Below are 22,708 nucleotides of genomic sequence, written 5' to 3'. Positions count from 1 at the left end.
AAATACAATGTTCTATGGAACAAAGACCTAAATTTCAATCAAGGGATCCACAGGAAAACAGAATGTTTGCCCCTACATTAAAAGATTGCCAAATGAAAGTACTATTAAAGTTTTTTTCTTATGATTACCACTTTAATCGACCAACTACTTTCAACTATTAATACACTAGATAGCTTTTGCACAGAGCACACAGACACTCTTTTTCACCACGAGAGGGAGCACAAACAATAAAAATTACACTGATTTTAGAACTTGGGGATGAGGGAGAAACTAAGTTTAAAATGATGCTATGGAAAGTGAAATATAACAGGCTGGTTCCCCCTCGCGCCCCGCCCCCGCCCCCCCCCCCCCCCCGGGCATTGTGAAAGGAGATTAGGGAAACTGAAAACCACAAACACTCCCTATACTTCATCTAATCTATTTTAGATTATAATTTCTAAAAACCTACATTAAATCATATTGCTTATCCTCATGTACTCAATATATAATGATATTTTAAATATAACATGATATTTATCATGTGCAGTTTACTGTAGTAGAAGATAGACCAGAATGGGGAGTCAGAAGTCAGAATCTGGGCTTTTCCAATAACAAGTTAGTGACCTTACCTAGACACTAACATAACAAAGCATAACAAATGCAAAATGAAAGAACTGAGCAAGATTAGCATTTCCCAAACTATGTTCAGCTGAATTCCAGTGCCATAAAATGCTGATTGAAAGAAAAGATTCTGCAGTCAAATAAATTTGGAAATGCTTCATACTATATAGCCTCAACCTGATACTGAAATAATTAGTGCATATTAGCATATTAAAACTGTTGATAAGTCCTGTAGGAAAGAAGCCTGTTTTACCCTAAAAGTATTGTCCAAATTTATAGAACCATGAGCTCTTTTATTGTCAGAACACCTATGAAACAGCCTACCCACTGAACCTGTATTTCACAAGAAAAGGCAGACTTTGGGAAATGCTGGTAAAATAATGTCTAAATGTCCTACAAAACACATTCAAAACACTTCCAGTCTGTAACTGGAAGTGTTCCAAAGTATAACCTAGAGTTATACTAGGTTAATGATTAAGAAATAATTTCTCCTAGCACTTTCATTGGAAGTATAAACTAGCACTAGATTTCTGAAATGCTATTTGGCAAAATGTATCCAAATTTTAAACATGACATACTATCTGCCCCATTATCGCACCTCTAGGATTTTCCCCTACTGGAAAAAACCAGATAAATGCGTAAAGATGTATTTATAAGGATATTCAATGCAGTAGTATTTATAATGGAAAAAAGAAAAAAAGATAACCTATATATCTAGCAATGAAGAATTACCTAAATAAATTACAATATATTCAAATAATAGAACACTAGGTAGTCCTTATAAATATTAATAGTAATCCATATTTACTGACAGAAAAAGATATCCATAACCTATAGACAGAACAAAATACCATATAAAGTGTACCCCCATGCACATAAAATTTCCCATTTATGTATGCCTACAAGTTGTCTGGAAGGATTCTTATTAAAAATGTTAACATTTCACACCCATTAGGATGTTCTATTATCACACACAAAAAAATAAAAAGTGTGGAGAAATTGAAACCTTCGTACATTGCAGGTGGGAATGAAAAATGGTGTAGCTGCTATAGAAAACACTATGGCAGTTCCTCAAAAAATTAAACATAGAATTACCATTTGACCCAGCAATTCTACATGAGTATGTACACAAAAGAATCAAAAGCAGAGACTCAAATAGCTATTTGTACATCAATGCTCACAACAGCATCATTCACAATAGTTAAAAGGTAGAAACAACAAAAATGTCCATCAGCAGATGAATGGATAAACAAAGTATGGTATATACATAGAATGGAATATTATTCAGTCCTAAAAAGGAATGAAATTCTAATATACGCTACAACGTGGATGAATCCTGAGGACTTTATGCTAAGTGAAATAAGCCAGACACAAAAGGAAAAATAATGTATGATTCCACTTACATGAATATCTAGAGCAGTCAAATTCATAGAGACAGAAAATAGAACACTGATTACCAGGGTCTAAAAGCAGCAGTCCCCAAACTTTTTGGCACCAAGGACCAGTTTCATGGAAGACAATTTTCCCACAGACCGGGGGGAGGGGAGGATGGCAAGTGATGGGGAGCAGCTGCCTGTTTCCTAATAGGCCATGGACCGGTATCAGTCCGTGGCCCAGGGGTTGGGGACCGCAGGTCTAGGGGACAGAGCAATGGAATTATTATTTAATGGGTACAGAGTTTCAGTATGTGAACATGAAAAAGTTCTAGAGATGGAAAATGGTAATGGTTGGAAAATATTGTGAGTGTACTTAATGCCACTGAAATGTACATACAAAAATGGTTAAAATGATAAATTTTATGTTATGTATATTTTGCCACAATTAAACTAGAGTATATTTTTAAATATTAACATTGGTTATCTCTAAGTGAAGCGATTAAAGGTAATTTATTTTTAAATATAGTTTTCTATATGACTGATTTCTTACCCCTCCCCTGTCCCACTCCTTCTTTTTAACTCAATGAGCAGAGTTTATCTTTATAATTAGAAAAAACTATTTTGGAAGGAAAATCATTCCCTAGCTAGAAGCTATCCTGTGAGCTTAAGAAGCTTTGCCTAATCATTGTATCTCCTCACCTGTGGGCCTACAGAGCAAAGTACAGCCAAGAGCAGAACTGTAGACATTGAAGAGTATCTCAATCACTCAAAAATATTTACTGAGTGCCAATGGGCCGGCTACTATACCAGGTACTAGAATGTACACATTAGGTCTGTTAACTTCATATAAGCTTGAAAATTACCTTCTGAGGCATCTATTATCTCTATTTTATAGTTAAAAAAATTTGAGTATTTAATGATGCTCCGACATGTGTATGATACAGTATTATTTTAAAAAGCAATTATTATTTGTATTTTTCTTTTGAGACAGGGTCCGCTCTGATACCCCAGCTAGAGTACAGTGGCATAATCAGAGCACACTGCAATCTCAAACTCCAGGGCTCAAGTGATCCTCCTGCCTCAGCCTCCTGAGTAGCTGGGACTACAGGGCACATGCCACCACGCCTGGCTAATTTTTCTACTTTTTGTAGAGATGGGGTCTGGCTCTTGCTCAGGCTGCTCTTGAAATCCTGACCTCAAGTGATCCTCCTGCCTCAGACTCCCAAAGTGCTAGGATTGTAGGCATGAGCCACCATGCGTGGCCTGCATTTGTTTTTTAAATAAAGGTGTGTGTGTGTGGTTTTATGTATACATTGGAAAAACTGGCATGAAAATGTTAATAGTAGCTATTTCTGAACAGAAGGATCAAGGGGGATTTGTGTTTCTTCAGTGAGTACTTATCTGTAGTTCTTAATTTATCATCATCGCAGATGTATTCCTTTTGTATTAAAAGATTTATAATGTTATTTATCAAAAGGTATTATTATGATAAGTAAATATTGAAGCTAATTATATTATTATCATAAAGAAATTCCTCTTCCTTTTTTATGTTGTTTAGAGACAGGGTCTCGCTCTGTCACCCAGACTGGAATACAGTGGCACAGTCATAGCTCACTGTAGCCTCGAACTCCTGGGCTCAAGCAATCCTCCCATCATCTCAGCCTCCCTAATAGCTAGGACTACAGATGCATGTCACTATACCTGGCTAATTCTTTTATTTTCTGTAGAGATGGGGTTCTTGCTTGTTGCCCAGGCTGACCTCAAGTGATCCTCCCACCTCAGACTCGCAAAGTGCTGCGATTACAGCCATGAGCCACCGCAGCTGGCCTTCAACTTCTTACAGAATCAAATTTGAACTTTAGATCACTAAACAGAATCATTGGTAAGAGAAAAAGTCACCATGTAGAATTCCACTTACATTCTGTCTTTTCCTTTTTCCCTTTCTTTCCTTTAGAAGAACTAGATGAACTAGATGATGCAGTAGAATGGGCTCCCGATGAATGCTGGGAAGTAACATCCACAGAGGAGAGATCATAGGCAGACTTTCTGCTAGAATGGTCCTCCTGAATGCCTAAAGTGCTACCAAGACTGTCAAAGAATAAGTAACAGTGGTTCAAGAAAGAAATAAAAATTCTTACAACACAGCTAAAATCAAAGATATTTAAAAATCTATTTAATCACTAGGAGAATATAACTAGAATAAAAAATGGCTTCCACTTTATTTTTTTTCTTACTACCATAAGCTGGATTGTTTCCTATGGCTCAATTTATTACTGAGAAAAAAATCTCAGGTGAATTGTTTACTGAGTGAAACCAATAAAAAACTAATATTTCAGATACATAAGATAAAATATAATGTTGAATAATGGAAAATGTGGCCTCAATTTGCTCAAATTTATAATTTTATAGATTATAACTGTTTTCCCTGTGATAATCTTATCGAGAACAAGAATTTAATATGTTGCACTTCAACCTGGAAATAAAATGCATCAAATCATATTGAATGGTGATAGTAAATATCACCACAATTAAATCCTTAAAGTTTTTATTTAAAAATTTAATTTTTTACTTAGAGCTCATTAATTGAAAACGATACTTTTCCTGATATAATTTTAATATCTATTTCTATTAATCTAACTAGATTTAGCTAATTTTTATAAGATCACCTAATTATTTTATGTGGATTATAACTTGTGATATGTGAAAAAAGATATTGAATATGAATAATTACAGATTAATTTATATAATAACAAAATTTAGGCAGAAAATTCTCTCTAGCAGAGTCTGAGTCATTTGTGCCTTTGTACAAATGATTTAACCTTTGTGCTTCAGTTTCCTATCTAAAACAGAAATAATAACAATACCACATCACACTATTATAAAAATGAGTTAATACAGGTAAAGTCCCTCAGTCTTCCCACTGTCTTGCACATTAAGTGCTCAATAATTATTAGATATTATAATCATAATTATTTTTAAAAGCTTTGAAAAATTTTAGACGTTTTTCTTGATTATAAAAAAATTAATTATTTGGGACCATGGAATCAAGTATCTGTCTGAACTTCCTCAATTCCATCACAGAAAACCACTTCTTAAGCTTCTTACATAAGTATACCATGGAACAGCTTCCCAGTACTATCCTCTACCGGGGATTCACAGATTAACAACCTATATTCTGCTTATTATGTGCCCTCACCCTGTTCTAAGTATTTTTTATTTCATTGATTACTCATAACAACTGTAAGAGGCAGGCAGGTACTATTGTTTCCCCATTTTATAGAGAAGGAAACTGAGGCATAGGGAGGTTAAGTAGTATGCACAAATGCAAACAACTAATCGGGAAGAAGAGCCAGGACTTAACCCAGGCAGTCTAGATCCAGAGCCCATGCTCTTAATAACCACTATGCCATGCAGCCTCTACACAGATCTTTAAACAAGCAAAATTTGACTAATATTCAGACCACAGTTCTCATTTGTACATTTTTCTCACTCTTCAGACTTTATTCTATATTCCCAACATATTCTTACTGAGGTTCAAGAGTTGATTTTTTTTCTGTCAAAGTCCCACTCCCTGGAGAGGAGACAAAATCATCTTCATATGAAACACTGCTTAGAGGGGTTGTGATGGCATTCAAAGGCCGTGATGCTGATGTTCCTCTGTCCAACGTGTCTTCAAACCCTGTCCAAAGTAATAATTGAAGCATGGTTAAAAACAAAAAACAAAAGACTGTAAGCAAAGTATTCTACACATGGAGATTAACAACATGGGCTTGAGGACATTTTAGTTTGATTTTGTTAGTGCTTCTTTTCAATTTACCTTTGTATCTAACAATACATTTTTAACTTTTTACTAGCAAAATTTTCAAATATACATGAAAACAGAGAAAATAACATAATGAAACCAATGTATTTATCACCTAACTTCAATAATGACCAATAAGTGACCAATCTAAATTAAATCTCCTATTCACCCCATCATCTATCACTCCCTCCGTAGAGTATTTCGAAGCAAATCCTAGGTAATATATTATCTCTAAATATTTCACTATAAAATCTTAATAAAAATCTAATAGAAGAATTTAAGAACAAACTCAATTTTCTTATTTAAAAAATGAGGGTGTTGTTTTAAGCACTTTGCTTTCATCAAAAGAAATCAAAAGAACTTTCAAAATCAAAAGAAATTTAAATTACCACCAATAGAAATAAGTGGCTAAACATAAGAGAGCAATAGCATGTAAAGGTCTGTACAGGATCATAAGTGCCTCAATATGAATTCTAGGAAAAAAGCAATGTGATACCCAGTTCAGCATAAGATGAACAGATGAAATCAATTCATTTGTCAAATAATTTGTTCATTATAGAATGTGGAAATCTCCAGCCTGGAAATTCTAAGTTTATGTTAGTATAAGATGGGCAGAATCCACCTATAGCAGGAAGAATAGAGAAAGGGGCTTGAAGGAATTGAGTCCATCACAGAAAAGGAAAGTTGTGTTGCAGGATTTCAGGGATAAAAAGGGAACTTTAAAAATTATTGTTTTAGGACTCAAATAGACAGCTACCTTACTGTTCAAAGTCTGACTGCTATTAAAATTAGTTTTAACAAAGAATAACAGAGTTATTTCCATATCAGAAATGTTACTGCAGTTGCCCTTCTCAATTCTTGACCACTAATATTCCCAAATCACTGCTAAGAAATATATTTAGTTTCTATTTAAGTACATGACTGTGGTCACAGAAAACCTAGTATAACACTTGATATATACCCAACTCTGAACATCACCTAGGAATTTCTGTAAATTATATCAAAATTTCAACAACTACCAGTCAACTATTGTTTTATGACAATAACTAAAAAATGAAATTTTAAATTACTAATACTCTTGTTGAAACATGCAGATAACGTAGAATATGACTAATATGGACAATCGGTCTCCATTATCTTCACGATGAACAATGAAAAATGTGTACGTAAGTATATATCTTGTACAGAAATTATAAAATAATTTATCTTAAGATAACATATAAACAGTATAAGCCTTACTTATTTTTCTCACCTTTTCCATATAACTGATATGATTTTGTAAAAATATTAATGACACTATGTGGACTTCCCTTTGCCAATTCTTCCCATGGTCCTTTGCTTTGTGTACCACCTATGTGCCCAAAAAGTGGCAAGAATTTTTCAGCTTCCTTCTGAAACTCTTTGAGGGGCTCATAAGTATTTCTTTCTCCAGAACAAAATTCCTTTTCTTTTAAAATTTCTGCTACCTTCAAAAGGGGCCGTCCATCCTGGCCTCCCTCTTCTTCAGAGAGACTCCCCTCACTAAGAAGAGGCCCTTCACTGACTGAATCTATGCTGGAACCAAGTGACATTTTGGCTTTGTCTTGAGAACAGGCTTGCATATCAGAGCTAGAAGAGTCAGTCTGCCTCTTACACAACTGTGCCAGCAGCCCTTCTGGTTTGGAACCAGGGGATCTCATTCTAAAGCTTGATATGGCACTCTGAGGTCTTATTATCTCAGGAAGCTTTTTAAATTCACTAAGGTTGCCTACACCAGGAAGATCATCATCAAAAGTTGCATGAGATACACAGGTTCCCAGCATCTTCTGAATTCGGGCAGAGAAAACATCTTCAGCATCATCTTTCACAGGTGGACTTATAGCCTTGGTCCAAGGTCCATCTTCTTGAGTTGCTTTCTGCACATCATACTCAGTGTTCCATGCTGACCCATAGTTAATGTTGGCCCCAGCTAATTTCTTGGCTTCACTTTCAATTCTGCTGGACAAAGAAGCAGCTGTTGCTTTCAAGGCTTCAATACGATCCAGTTTACTCTTATATTGGCTGGCACTAGGTTTTAACAAGGCATCTGGATGAGCAGCTGGTGAGGTCAGATATGGTTGAGGTGTAAAAATTAATGGCCCTGAAGCCACATTATGATTCTTCCTAGTTGGTAAAATAGACTCAACATCCTTATGCAACATTCCTACATGCTCTAGACTCAAGAGATGGGAGAGTAAATTTCCAGCTGTTCCAAGAGGAGGCTGTGGTTGAGAATGGTGAACTCGTGGGCTCAATCTATCAGGATGTATCCATGTAGGTTCTATCAAGTCCCTTCTGGAAATGAAAGTCACAATGTGTTAGTTAACTAAATCACCATTTTTTTAAGTTTTTATTTTTTCTCATAAGAGTAATACATACACACTATTTAAAAAAAAAAAAAGGACAAAAAGGATAAAAAAACAAAGATAAAGATCATTCATAGCTAAATAATCAAAAAGAGCCACTATTAATATTTCATTTAGAATTATATCCTTCCAAACATTTTTCTATCTGTATATTGTGTTTTGGTGGTGGTGTTTGCACAAAAATGGGATTTTACTATACAAACTGTTCTGCAAACTGCTTTCTTCAACTAAGATACCATATCTTTTTAAGAGATTGATTAAAGAGAGGGCATTAAAACCTTTAAAACTCTATGGACAAAATTATTTACAACATTGGCTCTATTCTTCTTCCCTTCAAAAATAATGTTAGATTAAAGAGAAATGCTTAAGATTGTTAAATATTAATGCAGACATAATATAGATTATTCTAATCAACAAATAATAAATGCTGAACATTTATGTTTAACATTGTATATACTAAACAAAGAAATGATTACAACCTACTTCTAAAAAAAATTAATGAATATCAAACAATTAAATGCAAAACTGTGAGTATCAATTATAAATATACAATACAGGGTAGGGTGTCCATAAGCCTAAAAACAGAATAAAGATGTCCTAGACAACATTATATATATTGACCTATGTTTCCAAGCTATAGACTCCCTCTGTATTAAGGGATACTACAGAGAGATTACAAGCTGATGTCAACTAGTAAGACCCTTAGAAGAATACTGTAAGGTTCTGTCCTTGGTCTTATACATTATTTTTAGATGATGATATAAAGATATGCTTATCAAATTTGCAGATGACAGAAAGCTGGGCACCATGGCTAACCCAACAAATGACCAAATTATAATTCAGAATTATTTATACAGGTTGAAACCTTAGACCAAACTGATATGGATTAATGTAAAGTTCTACAACCGGGTTCAAAAATATCTTCTGGCAGAGGGTAACCAGGGTGATAAGGGAGTTGAAAAGCATGTCATGCAAACATTTGGTTAGACGTTAAGTTGTATCTGTATTTTATGAATTTCTGCTAAGAAGAATGGATTAAAGGAAGGAAGATTAGTGCGCAGATTCTATGTCACAGAATTATTATAAATACAAGTTGTGACATTATTAGGGCCTAAACTAAGCTGGTAGTAACAGAAATACAAAGTAAGTTATAAAAGATAGTGATGAGTAAAAATCTAAGATGTTTAAAATCACGTATTTAGAATGCCAATTTTACAGCAGGTGCTATGTTGATGGTAGAGAAACAGGAGGAGACAAAAATGAAAACACTTAATTCAGTTAAGACTTAACCCTTACACTTTAGGATCTCAAGATCTACCAGGGATGACAGACTAATAAACAGCTAATACAATGTCATAAGTACTAAAGCAAAGATTTATAAAGTCCCATAGAGTGTAGATGGGGAGCAATTAACTCTGCTAGCCAAGGGAAGCGCCTTTTAAGCTGGATCTTCAATGTCTTCAAAGTCAGATAGATAATTTGGAATTTTCCAGGTAGCTAACTCAGAATGATAGGATATGAATGGCAAGGAAAAGAAATGCCACAATTTTAAGCATAAAGTAACATGTTTTTAAGCATAAAGTTCTGTTAAAACTATTAACAGGAATGGGGGTAGTGGTAAAGTTGAGGCAGAAAGTTGGACATCACAGGTCAAAGAAGTTTGATATTGGGAACTGGTGCAAGGCAGTAAGATCTACTTTGTGTTTGGTTTGTTTTTAATGTTGGACAACTAGTTTAGAATTAGACGGAAACTCATAAAAAGGTAAAAATCGAAGGTATGAATCCAGCAGGGTATATCTGATATCAACAATGTGACTGAGATGAACTATAAAGGATCATCTATCTAAAAGTATTCAAATTCAAAAAAAATTTAAAGTTTATTTATGCTTTAAGTTTGAAATGTATTTACAACCTTAAATTATATGAAACATTTCACTTCTGGGAGACAATATGCACTACTAGAGTAGTTAAAAACACAAGCTTCTAGAGTCAGATAGCTTAAGTTCAAACCCATCTCTACCACTAATGTTTTGATCTTTGAGAAAGTTAATTAAATTCCAGGTCTCAATTACCTCTTCTGTAAAACAGAAATAACAATAGTGCCTAACTCACGGAATTACAAGAATTAAATAAGATAATACATGCAAAGTGCTTAGGATCAGTACCTAGAACCTAAGAAACATTCAATAAATGTTAGCTATTTTTTATCAGTATTATTATTTTGGGGGGTGGCTACTAGAGAATCATGTGTATTAACTTCAAATTGGAAACTGATTTGATTTCTATTTGTACATTCTCCAAGTTTCAAAATCTTTTTCCTTCTCAAAATGGTTATTACAAAGTATAATTTATAACCCTGTAATCAAAAAAAAACCTTAACTTTCATGCTCAAATAGTTGTTTTTACTTTATTGCAAAAAATATATTATAGCAAAAAAATTTCCCTAAGAAAATTTAAGGTAAAATAGTCAACAACGTGAAATTCAATTAGATCCCTTCCTAGTCTTTATGCGTATGTACGCATGCACATCCAACTATAGCTCTTGAAAGGTAAGATGTATAAATTGCTATGAGTTATATGAAGAAATTATGAACAGCAATGTGTATAGAAATGCCTTTTAAAAATTATTCACCAAAAATACTTTAAAATGTTAATTTCGCAGGGATTCATTGATCCAACAAACTTCTATTGCGTGTTTAGTTCAGAGAGGGCAAGAATGCTTTCCAATGTATTAGAAATTGACATTTACATTAAAGGATAGATAAAATCTGAACAATAGAGTAGAGCATACAGTAAGTACAGATGTACACCATGCTTAAGTATCCATTAGGAGATACTAAACAATTTCTTTCTTTTTTCTTTTTCTTTTTGTTTTATAGCCAAATTTAGCAGTGAGGGGCTGTATACCACCTTTAGTGACACTAATGTTACTAATAATAAGTTCCCACTACCATTGGATCAGCCAATATTAAACAATTTCTAAATAAACCTCTCTTTGCCATCTTGTTCACACAGGTCAGTGAACAAAAGTCACTGAGCATACTACACTCTACTAAATTTCAAGAAAAAAAGAACCTTAATCATCTTTCATTTTCCCCTTTTTACCTTGCAAGAGGCTGTGGAGGTTCTGATAGAGACATGTCACTACTGGAAGATGCACTGGGGGGACGTTCCTGTACTTTGTTTTCTTTATCAGATTCTCCAGATGGCTGATACGCTGGTCTGGCCTAGGAAAAAAGGGAAATCAAATTTATCTGACTTCCATCACAAAGCTATACTCGGGTAGCACATAAGATAAACATTAAGTCACTTCAGCTTTACAAAGATCATAAAATATAGGGGTTTTTTCCCCTCATGTAAAACCAATTCAAATTTAGTTTGCCTTGAAAACAACTATTACAGTTAACAGCAAAACATCATCTAAAATCCAACAAGGGCACCTAATCCTAACTGCATATTTAGAAGGAAGTATAACCTTTGTAAACCTCAGTTTTTTCACCTGATAAGCAGAAATGATATAGTATCTACTCTTCTTAGGATTGTGAGGATTTACTGAAGCTTATGCCTTTAAGTAAAGCCTTTAAAACAGTATGTGGAACGTGGTATGTTCTCAATGTTATTATTCTTAAAAACATTAGCACACTAAACTAGGATATTCTCAATTTCAGAACAGAACACAAAACTAAGTACAGTTGACCCTTGAACAACATGGGGTTGAACTGTGTGAATCCACCTATAGATTTTTTTTCAATAAATATATTGGAAAATTTTTTAAAGATGTGCAAGAATTTAAAAAACCTTGCAGACAAACTTTGCAACCTATAAATATCAAAAAAATTAAGAAAAAGTTAGGTATGTCAAGACAGCATAAAATATAGGTAGTCTATTTTATCATTTACTACCATAAAATGTACACAAATCTATTATGAAGTTAAAATTTATCAAACCTTACACACACAAACACAAAAAATACACAAGGCCATTCACAATCAAGAGAAATATAAACAAATGTAAATATGTAGTATTAACTGCACAAAATTAACAGACTGTACTACGATAATAATTTCATAGCCACCCCCTGTTGGTACTACAGTGAGCTCACGTGTGGTAAGTGTGGGCTTTAAATGCCATGCAATGCTAATCATTGCTGTGCGAGCACTGTCTCTACAATAACTGCGCATTACAGTAAAAAGTGATCACTCATGGTTCTCATGTATTTTTTCATAGCATTTAGTGCAATACCATAACCATGAGTACACCATGGGACCCATACAAAGTGCTGCCAGTGATGCTGGAAGTGCTCCCAAGGAAAGAAAAGTCATGACATTACAAGAAAAAGATTAACTGCTTGATATGTATCGTAGATTGAGGTCTGCAGCTGTGGCTGCCTGCCATTTCAAAATAAATGAATACAATGTAAAGACCATTGTAAAAAGAATAAAGCAAATTTGTGAAGCCATAGCTGCAACTAAGCCAGCAGGCATGAAAACCTTGCATTTTTTGCAAAATACCTTTTGATCTCATATTGAAAGTGCAGCTTTTATGTGGGTGTAGGATCACTATAAGACAGGCATATTTATAGGCTAATATGATTTGGAGAAAAGTGAGGTCATTACATGAAAACTTAAAGCAAAAGGAAAGTGAAGAATCTAAAGCTGGAGAATTCAATGCCAGCAAAGGATGGTTTGATAATTTTAGAAAAGAAGGTTGGCTTAAAAAAATGTCAAGATAGGGCCAGGCGTGGTGGCTCATGCCTGTAATTCCAGCACTTTGGGAGGCCAAGGAGAGAGGATCACTTGAGGCTAGGAGTTCAAGACGAGCCTGGACAACATAGTGAGACCCCGTAACTACAAAAAAAATTTTAAATTAGTTGGGCATAGCAGTGCACACCTGTACTGTAGTCCCAGCTACTTGGGAGGTTCAGGAGGGAAGATTGCTTGAGCCCAGGAGTTCAAGGAAGCAGTGAGCTAGGATCGCCCCCACTGCACTGCAGCCTGGAGTGACAGACTGAGACCATTTCTAGGGGGGGAAAAAAAAAAAAGTCAAGTAATAGGAGAAGCAGCTTCTGCCAACCAAGAGGCAGCAGATACCATTAAGAAAATCATTGAGAAGAAAGGATATCTGCCTGAATAGGTTTTTAATGCAGACAAAAGTACCCTATCCTGGAAAAAAAATACCAATATTAGTTAGGAAGAGAAGCAAGCACCAGGTTTTAAGGCAGGAAGGGACAGAGTACCTACTGTTTTGTGCAAACACAGTTGGGTTTTATGATCAGGACTGCTCTTATCTATAAAGCTGCTAACTAACCCCAGAGCCTTAAAAGGGAAAAGATAAACACCAACTGCCAGTCTTCTGGTTGTACAATAAGATGGCCTGGACAATGAGAACACTTTTTCTGGACTGATTCCATCGATGCTTTCTTCTCAGATATCCTTTCTTCTCAATGATTTTCTCAATGGTGTCTGCTGCCTCTTGGTTGGCAGAAGCTGCTTTTCCTGTTCCTTGACTTTTTTTTTCCTAGAAATAGTCTCAATCTGTCACCCAGGCTGGAGTGCAGTGGGGGTGAATCTAGCTCACTGCCTCCTGAAGTCAGGAAGTACCCTGCCAGTAAGGGACTGCCTTTTAAAGTTTTTTTGATATTGGACAATGCCCCTGGCCACCAAAACCTCATGAGTTCAACACTGAAGGTACTAAAGTGCTCTATTTGCCCCCAAACACATCTCTAATTCAGCCTCTAGATCAGGGGGTCAATAAGGACCTTTAAGGCTCATTACACACAGCACTCTATGGAAAGGATTGTCAATGCTATGGAAGAGAACCCCAATAGAGAGAACATCATGAACATCTGAAAGGATTACACCATCGAAGATACCACTGTTGTTACAGAAAAAGTCATGAAAGTCATCAAGCCTGAAACAATAAATTTCTCCTGGAGAAAACTGTGTCCAGATATTGTGCATAACTTCGCAGGATTTACTACAGAGCCAATGAAGAAAAAAATAAAAGAGATTGTGGATATGGCAAAAGAAAAGTGGGGAATGAAGGGTTTCAAGTTATGGATCTTGGAGAAATTCAAGAGCTAATAGACACCACACCAGAGGAATTAACAGAAGACAACTGGATGGGAATGAGCGCTTCCAAACTAGTGGCCAGACAATGAAGAAAAAGAGGGAGAGGCAGCAATGCCAGAAAACAAACTGACATTAGACAATCCAGCAGAAGTGTTCTGATTATACAAGACTGCTTTTGATTTCTTTTACAACCTGGACGTCTCTATGATACAGGCACTGAAACTGAAGCAAATGGTGGAAGAAGGGTTGATACCATATAGAAACCTCCTAGAGCCATGAAAAAGAGGCAGACAGAAATTCCAATATATTTCCACAAAGTTACTCCGAATGTCCCTGCCTCTCCTGCCTCCCCTTCCACCCTCTCCACCTCTGAGATGGCAGGACCAACCCTTCCTTTTCTTCCTCCTCCTCAGCCTACTTGATGTGGAGACAGGAATGAAGATCTTTATGATGGTCCACTTCCACTTAAAGAATAGTCAATATATTTTCTATTCTTTATGATTTTCCAAGAACATTTTCTTTTCTCTGGCTTACTTTATTACAAGGACACAGCAGATAATACATATTACATATAGAATATGTGTTAATAAGCTGTATATGTTGTGTTATCAGTAGGGCTTCCGGTCTCAATAGCCATGCTTCTGGCTATCAGTAGTTAAGTTTTGGAGAAGTTAAAAGTTACGCGTGTGCTTAACAAAATAGGCATAGACAGGGCCTACCTAAAAATGATACAAGCCACATATGACAAACCCACAGCCAATATCATACTGAATGGGGAAAAACTGAAAGCCTTCCCACTTAGAACTGGAACCAGACAAGGTTGCCCACTGTCCCCACTGCTATTCAACATAGTGCTGGAAGTCCTTGCGAGAGCAATCAGGCAAGAGAGCAGAATCAAGGGTGTCCAAATGGAGACAGAAGAGATCAAACTCTCACTCTTTGCTGATGGTATGACAGTATATCTAGAAAACCCCAAGGACTCAACCAAGAGACTCCTGGAATTGATAAATGAATTCAGTAAAGTCTCAGGATACAAAATCAATACATACAAATCAGAGGCATTCATATATGCCAATAACAGTCAAACTGAGAACCAAATCAAAGACTCAATACCCTTCACAATAGCAACAAACAAAATAAAGTACTTAGGAATATATTTAACTAAGGAGGTAAAAGACCTCTATGGGGAGAACTATGGAACACTGAGGAAAGAGAAAGCAGACCATATAAACAGGTGGAAAACCATGCCATGCTCATGGATCAGAAGAATCAACATTGTTAAAATGTCTATACTACCCAAAGTGATCTACAGATTCAATGCAATCCCTATTAAATTACCAATATCATTTTTCACAGATATAGAAAAAATAATTTTCCCTTTGTATGGAATCAGAGAAGACCCCATTTAGCAAAAGCAATTTTAGGCAATAAGAACAAAATGGGAGGTATTAATATGCCAGACTTCAAACTATACTACAAGGTTGTGGTTATTAAATCACCTGGTATTGGCACAAGAACAGAGACACAGACCAGTGGAACAGAACTGAGAATCCAGATATAAAACCATCCTCATATAGCCATCTAATCTTTGACAAAGCAGACAAAAACATACACAGGAGAAAAGTTTCCTTATTCAATAAATCGTGCTGGGAAAACCGGATAGCCACATGTAGAAGACTGAAACAGGACCCACAACTTTCACCTCTCACAAATATCAAATCACGGGTGGATAACAGACTTAAACCTATGGTGTGAAACTATTAGAATTCTAGAAGAAAATGTGGGAAAAACTCTAATAGACATCAGCCTAGGCAAAGAATTTATGAAGAAGACCCCCAAGGCAATCACAGCAACAGCTAAAGTAAATAAATGGGACCTGATCAAATTAAAAAGCTTCTGCACAGCCAAAGAAACTGTCACGAGAGTAAATAGACAACCTACAGAATGGGAAAAAATTTTTGCATGCTACACATCCGATAAAGGACTGATAACTAGAATCTATTTAGAACTCAGGAAAATCAGTAAGAAAAAATCAAACAACCCTATCAAAAAGTGGGCAAAGGATGTGAATAGAAATTTTTCAAAAGAAGACAGAAGAATGGCCAACAAACATATGAAAAAATGCTCAACATCTCTAATCATCAGGGAAATGCAAATCAAAACCATAATGAGATATCACTTATCTCCAGTGAGAATGGCCTTTATCAAAAAGTTCCAAAACAATAAATATTCGCATGGATGTGGAGAGATAGGAACACTCATGCACTGCTGGTGGCACTGCAAACTAGTGCAACCTCTGTGGAAAGCAATATGGAGATACCTTCAACAGACACAAGTAGAACTATCATTTGATCCAGCAATCCCATTATCGGGCATCTACCCTAAAGAACAAAAGACATTCTATAAAAAAGACATCTGCACTCAAATGTTTATAGCAGCACAATTCACAATTGCAAAGATGTGGAAACAACCCAAGTGCCCATCAATACATGAGTGGCTTAAAAAATGTGGTATATGTATACCATGGAGTACTACTCAGCTATAAGAAACAATGGTGATATAGCACCTCTTGTATTTTCCTGGAAAGAGCTGAAGCCCATTGTACTAAGTGAAGTATCCCAGCAACGGAAAAATAAGCACCGCATGTACTCACCATCAAATTGGTTTCACTGATTATCACCTAAGAGCACATTTAGGAATAAAATTAACTGGGTGTTGGGCAGATGTGGGTGGGGAGGGGATGGGTGCATACATACACAATGAGTGCGATGCGCACCGTCTAGGGCATGGACATGCTTGAAGCTCTGATTCGGGAAGAGGGGCGGCAAGGGCAATATATGTAACCTAAATTTTTGTGCCCCCATAATATGCTGAAATAAATATAAAAAAAAAAGTTATGCGTGCATTTTCGACTGCACAGGGGATTGGTGCCCCTAACCCCCACATTGTTCAAAGGTCAACTGTATTTCATTAATATAGTCTAATTTTATTTTCTCAGTACTAGACAGGAATAAAACTAGTATCAATGACAAGAGGAAAAAAGATCAGTAACATCACTGTAGGAAACTTTTTTTTTTTTTTTTTTAGAGACAGGGTCTGCCACTGCACCCAGGCTAGAGTGCAGTGGCATAATCATAGCTTACTTACTACAGCTTTGAACTCCTGAGCTCAAGGGATCCTCCCTGAGCTAGGACTATAGGGGGATGCCTGACTATTTTTTTTTTTTTAATTCTTTTGTAGAAACAGAGGTCTTGCTATGTTGCCCAGGCTGGTCTTGAGCTCTTGGCCTCAAGCAATTCTCCCACCTTAGGCACAAGCCACTGCACCTGGCAGAAACTCTTAATTCAGCTCTTATTTTCCATCATATTTATCACATTATTATTCATATATAATAAATTTCATGAAATGCCATGATTATTATAAATGTCATCTGATCATATATCTAAATATTAGGAATGATGGAATATTTTTAAATAGTATAGCAAACAAGCTTTTCCTAACCATAAATTACTCCCCCCTCCCCTTTGTCACTACTATTACCTGTGTTTCCTGTGTAACATGTTGATGAGATGGCTCTTCAAGCAAGGTCTTTTCAAGCAGCAATTTGGAGTAAGTTTCCTGAAGTCGCCTAGTTCCTGAAGGTTCAGGAGGCGGCATATTTTTTACTTTAGTAAAAGCTTCTTTCTGTTTCCGGTAGAGCTCTTGTAATCGTTTGTTCTTCTGTTCAGTAGCCTCCTTTTGAGCCTTCTTCTCTTCATTTTGCTTCCTCTTCCTTTCCTCCTGCTGTCTAACAATGTACTGTCGTACCTCATCTGTGTCATAGTGGCGCTTTTTGGAAATAACAGGGGGATCTTCATTAGCTGTTATTTTGTCAGGTTTTCTTTTCACTGGGCTATGACTCCTAGGAGCTTGTACTGGTGCTGATGACTTTTGATTCTGTAACTCTCCAGTCTCTTGCCTTGAAGGCTGAGCAGTAGAATCCAGCTGTAGGTCATCAAGAATGCCACGAATTTCAACAGGTAAAAAGTCCTTATTTAAGGCAGTATTTTCCTCCTGTTTATTATCTGGAGGAGACGGAGCTAATTTTTTTATATTATTTTCAGCCCGAGCTCTACTTTTCGAATGTTCTGAGCTTCGTGGAAGATGTCTATGTAAAACATCCAACCTGGTATCAGATTCTGCTCTTCCGATATGACCCCCTGCAAAGTATGAACTGTTAGTGATAAATTAAAATCCTATATTCACTCCTAAGATTTATTGCACTATGAAGAGTATTTCACTTTATCTTAAAAACTCAAATTCAAATATCCTATAGTCTTGTCTTCTAAAGAACACCATTAAAAGGAAAGAAAAATCCCTTTTTTATTTTTTGGTGGAGACAGGGTCTTACTATGTTGCTCAGGCTGGTCTCAAACTCCTGGCCTCAAGCAATCCCCCCACCTCAGCTTCCCAGAGTGCAGGGATTACAGGCATGAGCCACCACACCTGGCCAAAACCCACCCTTTTTAGTAGTAAAAGAAGTAGTAGTAAAAGAAGAATTTCAATCTCCTGAAAAACTATACTTCCTTGAGGTTTTTTTTTTTTTTAATCTTTTAATATTTCTGAAAAAAGGGCAGATCTTACGGTTGATGTGAATATTTAACATTACTATTCCTCTCTCATGTACATATTTAATGTTACAACTTGTCTCCTTCCACAACTTCTCAAAAAAACTGTTAAAAGGCCAGGAGCGATGGCTCACACCTGTATGTAATCCTAGCAGGTTGGGAGGCCGAGGCAGGAGGATCACTGGAGACCAGGAGTTCGAGAACAGCCTGAGCAAGACCCTGTCTCTACAAAAAACAGAAAAATTAGCCACGTGTGGTGGTGTTCATCTGTAGTCCCAGCTACTCGGGAGGCTGAGGCAAGAGGATTGCTTGAGCCCAGGAATTTGAAGTTGCACTGAGCTATGATGACACTACTGCACTCCAGCCTGGGACAACAGAACAAGACCCTGTCTCCAAAAAAAAAAAAAAAAAAAAAAACTGTTAAAGAAAACTCAACAATAAAAAGCATCCTATTAATAATTAGAATCAAGGGAATTAAAAATATATTAAGAATCTTAAAAATAATTTTTAAAAGCTTTGCAAAGATTAGAGTGAGCATGCCAAATAACAAAGGCACTGAAAATATTAATTTTTCTGAAAATTCTACAACACTGACCCATTTGACAATTATATAAAATGGCAGCTGAGCAAGGTGGCTCATGCTGTAGGCCCGGTGCTTTGGGACACCAAAGCGAGAGGATCACTTGAAGCCAGGAGTTTGAGGCCAGCCTGGACAACATAGAGGGACTCTGTCTCTAAAAAAAAAATTTCTTTTTAAATTAGCCAGGGGTAAGAGTGCTAGCCTGTAGTCCTAGCTACTTGGGAGGCTGAATTGAGCCCAGGAGTTCAAGGATGCAGTTAGCTATGATTACACCATTGCGCTCTAGCCTGGGTGACAGAGCAAAACCCTGTCTCTATTTAAAAAGAGAAGAGAAGAGAAGAGAAGAGAAGAGAAGAGAAGAGAAGAGAAGAGAAGGGCAGGGCAGGGCAGGGCAGGGCAGGGCAGGGCAGGGCAGGGCAGGGCAGGGCAGGGCAGGGCAGGGCAGGGCAGGGCAGGGCAGGGCAGGGCACAGCACTGTATTTAGATGAGTTAGATCAGAAAATTTCTGAAAGTTTAATTTACATGTCTTGTTGGAAAAGAAAAGATTAAAACTGGCCTCTCGGCCGGGCACGGTGGCTCACGCCCTGTAATCCTAGCACTCTGGGAGACCGAGGTAGGCGGATCATTTGAGCTCAGGAGTTCCAGACCACCCTGAGCAAGACCGAGACCCCATCTCTACTAAAAATAGAAAGAAATTATATAGACAGCTAAAAATATACATAGAAAAAATTAGCCAGGCATGGTGGCACATGCCTGTAGTCCCAGCTACTCAGGAGGCTGAGACAGGAGGATCCCTTGAGCTCAGGAGTTTGAGGTTGCTGTGAGCTAGGCTGACGCCACGGCACTCACTCTAGCCTGGGCAACTGAGTGAGACTCTGTCTCAAAAAAAATAAATAAATAAATAAAAAATAAAAAATAAACTGGCCTCTCATATGATCACATTCACACTTTAAAAATATCTGTAAAACCAATCGTCAGATATTTTTAAAATTTTTAGTAGTTGCCCTATTTTCAGAGAAAAGAGACAAAGTTTAGTATGAGACATATGAGGAACGTAATGTTTCCTTCTACTAGAATGCCTCTTCTACGTTGCCAGGGATTTTGGTCTATTTTGCTTACTCTGAAGCCCTAGAGATGAGAGGAGTGACTGCTATGTAGTGGGCACTCAGTAAATATTTGTTGAATAAATGTTAAACCCCTACAACTCTCCAGTGAATGATGGAAAAAAGTAAATATATAGAAAAACAATCATTTTATCATCTAAATATTTGTTGATGTGGCTTAATTTTAGACTGAGAACACATGTAAGTTTATTTACAAGCAAGATGAAAGTGAAGAAGAATACAAAAAGTATTGTGTATATATACTGACTTCTATATACCAAATTATAGCTGCAATTACATTTCCTACTGAATCCATTCTAGAAGTTCAAATTAACTGAGACAAATTTTGCTGCTGAAGGGGAAAGCTGGCCTGTGGGTATTTATATTTTATGTCCCAATATTTGTGTTCATAAAGAAAAGTAACTAGTTATTTCAAATGCATTCAAGATACTTAGATAAGTGAAAAGCAATGGACTTGACGGTCAAACTAAAGAGTTCTGGATCCTATATCAAATTTTGCCATCCACTGACTATATCCCTTGAGAAAAATCACTTCTCTGTCAGAGCCTCTTTCTTAATTTGTCAAATAAGAAAAAGTCTACCTTGTGAATATTTATCCATGTTTGTATATGTTGAGATGAGACAAACCATACTTTTTTTTTTTTTCCAGACAGTCTCGCTCTGTTGCCCGGGCTAGAGTGCTGTAGCGTCAGCCTAGCTCACAGCAACCTCAAATTCCTGGGCTCAAGCAATCCTTCTGCCTCAACCTCCCGAGTAGCTGGGACTACAGGCATGTCCCACCATGCCAGGCTAATTTTTCTATATATATGTTTTTAGCTGTCCATATAATTTCTTTCTATTTTTAGTAGAGATGGGGTCTGGCTCTTGCTCAGGCTGGTCTTGAACTCCTGACCTTGAGCTATCCTCCCACCTCGGCCTCCCAGAGTGCTAGGATTACAGGCGTGAGCCACCGTGCCCAGCCAACAAACCATACTTAATTCTCTTAAGGTCCTAAAAGTCTAATATGATTTGATTAAAATAATACTTTCATATTCACAATGACAGATAAATGTAATTAATATAACAGGATTCTTAATAAAGATCAATATAACACCCATTGCAGAGATTATCCATAGACAAACCCAAGAGAATGTTTCTTTTTTGAGCTACATTCACAAATATAAAGTCCTAACACATTCTGAAGAGTATTTTCACCTTCTCTAAATACTTATATAAGCAATTTTTAATTGTTTTCTCAACAATTTTAATTATAGCCACTCACCAGATTTAGTAGTTCCTTCTCTTCCACCTCTGTCACTTGATGTTGTTCTTCGCTCTTTTTGCTCCACTCTGGATGCAGGACCCAGAATCTTCTTTACTAATTTTTGTCCATCTCGCCAAGAAGATGTACTTATCAGACGACTACTACCTAAAATATATATATTCCACAGGATTTAAAACTTAAATTTTATCTCTAACAAGTGTTATCTACTCAATCATACAGATTTTGTAATTAATCTTATGCTTATCTTCTGCCAAGGTCAAAGTTTTACAATACAATTGTATTTTTAACCCTAAGCTCCCCAAATTGTTTAACTCTTTGTTTATATCTTCATTTATCCACACCTCTGAAATGAGTGTAAAATACTTTGAAAGTACCAAATAATAATGATTCCTGAGACCTCAAGAGCCCAATTCGACAGAACAAAAATATGTCTTAACATATAAATGTTTGGTTTGCCAATACTAACACAGTACACGGCACATGAAAAAACAAATGAATGACTCAATCTAAGCATAGGAAAAAAATTTTAAAGAAACAGTTAACAGTGATTACCTTGGAAGGGGTGGTGCTACAGAGACTTTCACAATATATTTTACAGATATATGCCCAAAGTACACACTATTTTTCTATGCATAAAATAACATTTAAAAAGTAAGTATCGTCAACATTTTAAATTTCTCTTATTATAGAAGTTCATAAAAATATACGTTTCAATAAAAATAGCTGTTTAGCAGGAGAAAAAGAAATTTTCACCTACTAGTTTTGAACTGTAAGAAAATTAGAATTACATTACTTCAAAATAGACAGTAACTTCAAAACACAACAAATGATAAGAAAGACTATTTACAAAATAGAAACTATAAAAAATAAACATGAAATAAATATGTAAAAGTATCTAAA

At 36.2% G+C, this 22,708-nt stretch overlaps 1 protein-coding gene across 1 annotated transcript in view; it reads right to left on the bottom strand.

The window, feature by feature from the left end:
* CEP350 (centrosomal protein 350) overlaps positions 1–22,708 on the bottom strand; it is a 159,567-nt gene that overhangs the window by 91,259 nt on the left and 45,600 nt on the right. The window contains exons 9-14 of the mRNA XM_069480283.1: positions 21,806–21,952; positions 17,774–18,432; positions 11,268–11,389; positions 7,031–8,091; positions 5,505–5,655; positions 3,895–4,064 (exon numbers count right to left, since the gene is read on the bottom strand). Of these exons, the coding sequence (XP_069336384.1) occupies positions 3,895–4,064; positions 5,505–5,655; positions 7,031–8,091; positions 11,268–11,389; positions 17,774–18,432; positions 21,806–21,952 (2,310 nt within the window). The remainder of the gene's footprint in view (positions 1–3,894; positions 4,065–5,504; positions 5,656–7,030; positions 8,092–11,267; positions 11,390–17,773; positions 18,433–21,805; positions 21,953–22,708) is intronic.

This window comes from Eulemur rufifrons, chromosome 8 (genome assembly GCF_041146395.1).
Source record: "Eulemur rufifrons isolate Redbay chromosome 8, OSU_ERuf_1, whole genome shotgun sequence".
Classification (NCBI taxonomy): Eukaryota; Metazoa; Chordata; class Mammalia; order Primates; family Lemuridae; genus Eulemur; species Eulemur rufifrons.
This window is presented reverse-complemented; position numbering and strand designations above follow the sequence as displayed.